We start from the raw sequence: 8728 nt of genomic DNA on the forward strand, positions 1-8728 counted from the left end.
GCATGGAACATAAGAAATTATCGATAGGTCGGAGACGTATCAGGCGCCAACGTGGAACCTGCACAACACAACCAGAGTACTTTGCCCCAACGAAACAGTGAGGTTGTCAATCTCACCGGCTTGTTGTAACAAAGGATTAGATGTATAGTGTGGATGATGATTGTTTGCAGAGAACAGTAGAACAAGTATTGCAGTAGATTGTATTCGATGTAAAAGAATGGACCGGGGTCCACAGTTCACTAGAGGTGTCTCTCCCATAAGATAGCATGCTGGGTGAACAAATTACAGTCGGGCAATTGACAAATAGAGAGGGCATAACAATGCACATACATGACATGATGAATGTTGTGCGATTTAATTGGGCATTACGACAAAGTACATAGACCGCTATCCAGCATGCATCTATGCCTAAAAAGTCCACCTTCAGGTTATCATCCGAACCCCTTGCAGTATTAAGTTGCAAAACAACAGACAATTGCATTAAGTATGGTGCGTAATGTAATCAATAACTACATCCTCGGACATAGCATCAATGTTTTATCCCTAGTGGCAACAGCACATCCACAACCTTAGAACTTTCTGTCACTCGTCCCGGATTTAATGGAGGCATGAACCCACTATCGAGCATAAATACTCCCTCTTGGAGTTAAGAGCAAAAACTTGGCCAGAGCCTCTACTAATAACGGAGAGCATGCAAGATCATAAACAACACATAGGTAATAGATTGATAATCAACATAACATAGTATTCTCTATCCATCGGATCCCGACAAACACAACATATAGAATTACAGATAGATGATCTTGATCATGTTAGGAAGCTCACAAGATCCGACAATGAAGCACATGAGGAGAAGACAACCATCTAGCTACTGCTATGGACCCATAGTCCGGGGGTGAACTACTCACTCATCACTCCGGAGGCGACCATGGCGGTGAAGAGTCCTCCGGGAGATGAATCCCCTCTCCGGCGAGGTGCCGGAGGTGATCTCCGAATCCCCCGAGATGGGATTGGCGGCGGCGGCGTCTCGATAGGTTTTCCGTATCGTGGCTCTCGGTATCGGGGGTTTCGCGACGAAGACCTTAAGTAGGCGGAAGGGCGGAGTTGGAGGGGTCACGGGGCCCCACACAGCAGGGCCGCGCGGGCCCCTCCTGGGCCGCGCCGCCCTAGTGTGGCGGCGCCCCGTGGCCCCACTTCGTCTTCCCTTCGGTCTTCTGGAAGCTTCGTGGCAAAATAGGACCCTGGGCGTTGATTTCGTCCAATTCCGAGAATATTTCCTTTGTAGGATTTCTGAAACCAAAAACAGCATGAAAACAAGAATCGGCTCTTCGGCATCTCGTTAATAGGTTAGTGCCGGAAAATGCATAAATACGACATATAATGTGTATAAAATATGTAGATATCATCAATAATGTGGCATGGAACATAAGAAATTATCGATACGTCGGAGACGTATCACATGCCAAAAAATGCAATGCCAAATCCAAAGCTCATGGTCTGCCACCGCCTCAAAAATGACACTGCACTCACCAGTATGCCCCTTGTAGATCCCCTGCCAAGCAAAAGGGCAATTCTTCCAGCCCCAATGCATACAGTCAATGCTTCCGAGCATCCCAGGAAACCCTCTTGCTGCATTCTTTTGCAGGATCCGAGTTGTATCATCTTCTCTTGGTGCTCTCAAATAGTCTTTAGCAAACACCGCTATGATGGCTCGGTAGAACCTGTAGAGAGTCTTTGTACATGTCAACTCTGCCATTCGTAGGTAGTCATTGGATGTATCTGAAGGAGCTCCGTATGCAAGACAGCGCATTGCAGCAGTGCACTTCTGAATTGAGGTGAAACCCCACAAACCTGTGCAATCTTGCTTGGCCATGAAGTACTTGTCGTACTCCCTAACGCCGTGGACAATCTTCAAGAACAGCTCCTTGTTCATCCTAAACCGGCGCCGAAATTCCTTCGGCGAATGAGTTGCGTCGTCATTGAAGTAGTCAGCGTCAAGCAGCATTGCGCCGGCTTCACGATGCCAGTTGATGTTCCCCCTCTTGCCTGGCTTTGAGCCGCCACACCGAGGCACGACGAAGAAAGGCTGGCGAACACGCAGCATGTTCGTCAGAATCAGCTGCTGCTGTTGCCGCCGAACAACCTGAGCGTTCTGCTCCTCCGTGAACAGCTGCACCATCATCTCGTCGTCACTGTCCATCGCGGCAATCAGAGGAACACCTTGCGGGCGGGGCGATACTATTGCGGTGGCGGCGAGCTCTGTTCCGGGCGAAACAGCGGCCGCCGGTCGAGGGGGTGGCGGCCGTGTCGATGGACGGCGGTTCCTAGACAGTCGGCGGTGTCTATTGCAAGCAGGGGGCCGCGGCGGCGACGGCGACGGTGGCGATCTAGAGGGGTGGGAGTCGGCTCGGGCGTGTGTAGGAGGTGGAAAATCGGTGTGTCTGGCTGCCAGGCGGAGCCCACGCTCGTTTTCAAATGTGTCGCGAGGTGCCAGCGCGCCCGATTTGCGCCCTTGGCGAAGGGGCCGGCACGGGGTTGCCGGCGATTCTATTGGACTCCAAAATTTGCCGGTGCCATTTGGGGCGCACCGTGCGAGCCCATTTTCGCTGCCGGCCCCCAAAATGCTATCGGAGCCGCTATCAGGGGCGCCGGTGGAGATGCTCTGAGACGTAGCTAGCTTATGTCTCAGTCACGTGCTCCAGCGTTGGATTTTGTTTCTGCTTGAAGATTCATGTTTGTTGTTGTTTATATTCTGTTTAGGCCCACATCGAAACACACTGATGTAATTCGACTGAGATATAAGTTAAGTCTTAGTTGACTGAGACTTAGACGCATCCATTTTAAAAGTAACCAAAAAAATACAAATAGATCTTTAGAAAACCTAGCGACGTCTGCAAACACTGTAGCTAGACGAAGGCATGCCGCCGTCCTCACACCGCCCTTGGAGTCGAGCGAAACTTATCGTACTAGGACTTGTTGTAGTATTCATGTAGGTAATCGTTGTGTTAAGACACCAACAAACCGACACAGTAAAGCAACAACCATGGTCAATGACGAATAGGAAAGCCAGACTTGCAACTATAACAATGAACGCGAACACCGACCGAATTCCAAACAATTCATCGGGAAGACAACTCCACACGCCATTCGCTGGCGCTATAGGCACCGCCGGATCAGAGATATGATGGGAAGGATCTGATTCGGATTTCATGATGTCGTCATCGCTTTACCATTCCAAATAAGACATGTAACTGACCTTAAAGAACCTTTCAACCGGCGAGGGGCCGTGGTCTGCCGCACATCCAAGACCCCAAGGCCAATAGAGATGAGACAGACCGGCGGCGGTGCTGCGAGAGAGAAGAACCCCTAGATTGGTTTGCAAGGCCTCCACTATCCTTGGATGTGCATAGATTACTGGTATCAACCTGAAATGATACAGTGCAAGCGGACTTGTTCATTCTCATCTCATTCTATCTTTGCTCCGTTCATAGTCACCACTTCAACGTTTGGAGGATAGAGACCTCTTTACAGAGGTGTCTACACAGTTCGAGAATACGGCTAAGGAGTAGGGTGGCTACATAGTCGTAGTATCGAAGCTAATGGAGTCTCAGGCTGTTGGTTTTTTTCCTTTCGCTTTCACATTCTTTTGCTTGACACTAGACTCTCAAACGGTGGCTGTATGGATCTTAGTTATGCAGAGGTTAAGTATAATGCTTAAATTTTTTGAGTAATAAAGCGGCCTTTATCAAAAACAAAATCGCTGAATCATCAAGCAGAATCAAATGACCCCACATATTAGGGACACTTGACCACTGATTAAGGTTTCTGTCAGAAAGTCACCATTCCTCACGCGAAGCCATATGCTAATTTGCTGTTCCCCGCGCCCAGCTCGTTTGTATAAATACAAATAGAACATCATGGTCCATCAACGCAGCAATTAAGCCGCATCCCATCCAATACGGATCTGAGAAACGAGCGACATGGAGAGGGCTCTTCTCCTCCCGGCCCTTCTCCTAGCGGCGCTGCTAGCTTGCAGCAGCGGCGGCGTGCATGGCGCGTTCAACAGGTCCAGCTTCCCCAAGGACTTCATCTTCGGCGCCGGCTCCTCTGCCATTCAGGTACGTATATGTCGACATGGCTTGCTTTTAATTTTGTTGATCAGTGTAGATGCTTAGCTTCCCTTCCGTATTCATGTTATGCAGTATGAGGGAGCTGTGAACCTGCGGGGCAAGAACATTTGGGACACATTCGCTCACACCCCAGGTCCATCATATAGATTCTTACCGCTGTCATTTTTATTAATTAACAGAGCCCAGTTCCATATTGGTTATCGCTGATTTAGTATAGAACGGAGGGAGTACATTTACTCTCTGTCATAGTGGCTGCCATCCCGTGATCTCATATGTGCTGTAGCTCCAAGATGTGTTTGGCTGGGAAACTGGGCTCTGTTAATTTGTTCGAAACTGTCCGAACATTTATGCTGGAGTGGCAGTGATGAAGAAACTTACTGAATGTGAAAAGGAACACATGTTGCCTGCAGGTAAAATTGCGGATGGGGGCAACCCAGATACAGCAAACGACTTCTATTATCGGTACAAGGTGTGCCCTTTTTTCTGATCGAATTGTCATGCACAAACTCAAGGCCGTTCATTACATGCTACTTGGAGTCTTTTGGACTGACCTCGTCGCGAACATGTAAATGCAGGAGGATCTGAAGCTGCTAACCGACATGAACATGGATACTTTCAGGTTCTCCCTTGCATGGTGCAGGATCCTTCCATGTAAGTGATTTTTTGCCTACTGTACTTCTCCGTCAGAAAAGAAATGCTGCTTGTGGAAACATGACTTCAGAGTTAAATAGTAACAGAATTTGTTGTAGCTAATGTTTTGTCTGTTTTCATCAGCTGGAACTATAGCCGGAGGAATCAACAAAGCAGGAGTCGATTTCTACAACAGCCTCATCAACGAAGTTTTAGCTAAAGGTAATCAACTATGTTCAGCATCCATGGATAGAATCAAAACATAACTCGAAATTACCTGACAAACTGCAGGGCTGGTGCCTTTCGTCACAATCTTCCACTTCGACACCCCACAGGTCCTGGAGGACAAGTACGGAGGATTCTTGAGCGAAAACATTGTGTAAGCCTCCATCAATATTTCTGCTCTTTCTTACATCATCCAAAATGGAGGTCCATTAATTTACATGGCAGAATTGAACGTACGCCGGTGCAGGAAGGACTACGTGGAGTACGCGGAGCTGTGCTTCAAGCTGTTCGGCGACCGGGTGAAGTTCTGGACGACCTTCAACGAGCCCACCATCTTCAGCTCCTTCGGCTACGGCAGCGGCGTGATGGCCCCAGGCCGCTGCTCCCCGTACTTGTCCAAGAGCTGCGGCGCCGGCGACTCCTCCAGGGAGCCTTACATGGTCGGCCACAACATCCTCATCGCGCACGCCGAGGCCGTGAGCGTGTACCGCGCGAAGTATCAGCTGGTGCAGAAGGGCCAGATCGGCATCACGCAGGTGTCCCACTGGTTCGTCCCCTACAGCGACCCGGCCACCGACGCCGACAGGCACGCCGTGAAGCGCAGCCTCGACTTCATGCTCGGGTGGTTCATGCACCCGGTCGTGTACGGGGAGTACCCGGCGACGATGCGTCGGCTGGTGGGGAGCCGGCTGCCGGAGTTCACGGCGGAGCAGTCGGAGAAGCTCAAGAAGTCCTTCGACTTCATCGGCATCAACTACTACACCACCAACTACGCCAAGGCAGCTCCAGCGCCCAACGGTCTCCAGCAGCAATACGGCACCGACAACTGGGTTGAGCAGACCGGAGTACGCGACGGCGTCCCCATCGGCCCGCCGGTACGTATAATAGTCGATTCATCTTGCTTACGTGTGGATCCATCCATCTATTATTGATGGACCTGAAATTCTAAATGAATAATGTAGGCTTACGTTCCCATCTTCTTCAACTACCCGCCGGGGCTGCGCGCTCTGCTGCTGTACCTCAAGAACATGTACGTCGGCGGCGACACCCCAATCTACATCACGGAGAACGGTAAAGCTGAAACTATGCATGCTCTCTGATACAGTTCCAGTTATTGATGTTCTTGTTGCGGAATTGGTTGCAGGCACTGTGGAGGGGAACAACAGCACGATCCCGATCAAAGAGGCGCTCAAGGACGGGACCCGGACCATGTTCCACTACAACCACCTCAAGTTCGTGCGCAAGGCCATCCAGTAAGTGAACACCCACACATCAAACAATACTAGCTAGCTGGGGAAGCACAATTAAACAGTGCCTGCAAATATCATGATTTCAGGCAGGGGGTGAACGTGAAGGGTTACTTCACGTGGACGTTCATGGACTGCTTCGAGTTCGGCGACGGTTTCAAGGACAGGTTCGGGCTCGTCTACGTCGACCGCACCACGCTCAAGAGATACCGCAAGACCTCTAGTTACTGGCTCGAGAACTTCCTCAAGAGATACGTACTGAGTGAGTGACGGGTCAACGTTTAGTTGAGCTCACCACGTACGACGTCCATGCTGTCCGAGCTTGTATATGGTAATTTGATTTAGATCGACCAGGATCAAAGTGAAGTGAATAAGTGAATAAAGGGGTAGATCTCATCGGTCCACTTGTACGTCGATCGATCGGAGAGCATGATAATCATACGCATGTGCATGTTAATATGTGACCAGCTGATTGAACCGTACAAGTGTTGTGCGCATAGTTTCATGTGTTGAATAGGAAAAGTCCGGTTTGAACATGGGTGCATGTGAACCCTAGTTGGAAATGCATTTTTCAAATGTTAAAAAATTCTGAAATAAAAATATCCAAGTACGTACGCATGTTTCATGTATGCGTACAAAGTTTTCGCGGAGAAACCACTTTTTTATTTCAGAATCTAAAAAAGACAAAATACGTCACATATATACTGCTATATAGCCCTGCAAAATTTCATTTTTTTGCCGAGACAAAATAAAAAGTTTTTTCGTCACGAAACTCATGTCGAGGGCACATATTTGAGATCATCTGGGAAATCATTTTGTGTTTCGATTTTTAAAACATGTTTTGACATCACAATAGAAACTTTTCAAAAAGTGGGTTCACATGCCCCCATGTTCTATATATGCACACTCGTGTTGAATATAATTACCTAGTCCTCCTCTATTAGATTGGTCTTTTGGTTGAACTGGCTAGACCATGAAATTCCACATGGTATCAGACCACAAGATCCTGGAATCAAATCTTAGCCAACGCAGTATTTAAAATAAATATTTGTGGCCTCCAAAAAAAAAAACAAATCCAAGGATATACGTCTAAGGGCCATGAGAGATCTAAAAAGAAAAGGCGCACCGGCCTAGACATGAGGGAAGATGTTGAATATAATTGCCTAGCCCTCATCCATCGGATCAGTCTTTTGGTTGAACTGGTTAGAGCATGCAATTCCACATCATCCATGTGTGCTTTCCAATAACGTTGTTTTCCATCTGTTTATTCTTCCGAGGGCGAATTTTCTCCAAATTTGTGAAACGTGTTCTCATATCTTTGTTGAAAAAAAAAATGTTCTCATGCGTTTTAAAAAACATCTCGTACCAATTTGTATTTCTTTCCAGAAAAGGTACCAACTTACTCTCTCCGGACTGTTTTAATCGACGCGGGACTTAGTTTGGTGTGCGCATGCATCTAGTTTATTCCCGCGTCAATTAAAACAGACCCGAGGTAGTACATCTCACTGCCTGATTTTTAGTCTTTGTGGAGAGTTACACTCAGAAAAGGGGACAAGACAAATATTTCATGGCAAAAACTCTTTTTTGAATACACGAAAAATTTCAAAAACGATTGTTGAGTGTAATTTACAAACTCACAAAAAAATTCAAAAGGTTTGTTGAGTGTATGTTATCACCAAGATTTAACCGAGTCAGAGGTGGGCCGCAGTCAAGATGGGCTTAAAGAAATATACGTGGAGAATTATATGAATCGGCCTGTTGGGTTTAATTGCCCGTGTATCTGTAACATATTAGATCCGTTTTAGTTTAGAGATAGAATCTTAGTCATGCACGGTTTAGTGCATGCCCACATTAGAAAGTCCCCTGGACTATAAATATGTACCTAGGGTTTATGGAATAAACAACAACTCACGTTCAACCCCAAAAACAAACCAATCTCGGCGCATCGCCAACTCCTTCGTCTCGAGGGTTTCTATCGGGTAAGCGACATGCTGCCTAGATCGCATCTTGCGATCTAGGCAGCACAAGCTCCACGTTGTTCATGCGTTGCTCGTATCTGAAGCGCTTTTGATGGCGAGCAACGTAGTTATCATTAGATGTGTTAGGGTTAGCATTGTTCTTCGTTTAAGCATGCTTACGTAGTGCAACCCTTGCATATCTAGCCGTCCTCACGCCTATCCCGGGTGTGGGGGCGGCACCCCGCTTGATCATTATTTAGTAGATCTGATCCGTTACGATTGCTCCTTGTTCTACAAGGATTAGTTTAATATCTGCAATAGTTTGGCCTTACAAAGGGGGAGGATCCTGTGGCACGTAGGGTGGCGTTCGCAAGTCCTAAACGGGATGTTCCTAGGATCAACTTCATGTTGGTTTTACGGCCTTGTTTAGGATCGGCTTACGAGCACCGTGCGTGGCCATCCGGCCCAACTCTGGAGTAGGATGATCCGATTATGTGGTGAAAACCCTAAATCGTCGTAGATCTCATTAGCTTCATCT

At 47.7% G+C, this 8728-nt stretch overlaps 1 protein-coding gene across 1 annotated transcript; it reads left to right on the plus strand.

Moving 5' to 3' along the window:
- Positions 1-3946: 3946 nt before the first annotated feature.
- On the plus strand, positions 3947-6681 carry LOC124677659 (beta-glucosidase 28-like). Its single transcript, XM_047213626.1, has 10 exons — positions 3947-4118; positions 4203-4263; positions 4541-4599; positions 4706-4781; positions 4905-4982; positions 5052-5139; positions 5233-5860; positions 5948-6056; positions 6130-6238; positions 6322-6681. Exons 1-10 carry the CDS (start codon positions 3981-3983, stop codon positions 6500-6502), a joined length of 1527 nt encoding a protein of 508 aa, XP_047069582.1. The 5' UTR covers positions 3947-3980; the 3' UTR covers positions 6503-6681.
- The last annotated feature ends 2047 nt before the right edge of the window (positions 6682-8728 follow it).

Source organism: Lolium rigidum, chromosome 1 (assembly GCF_022539505.1).
Source record: "Lolium rigidum isolate FL_2022 chromosome 1, APGP_CSIRO_Lrig_0.1, whole genome shotgun sequence".
NCBI lineage: Eukaryota > Viridiplantae > Streptophyta > Magnoliopsida > Poales > Poaceae > Lolium > Lolium rigidum.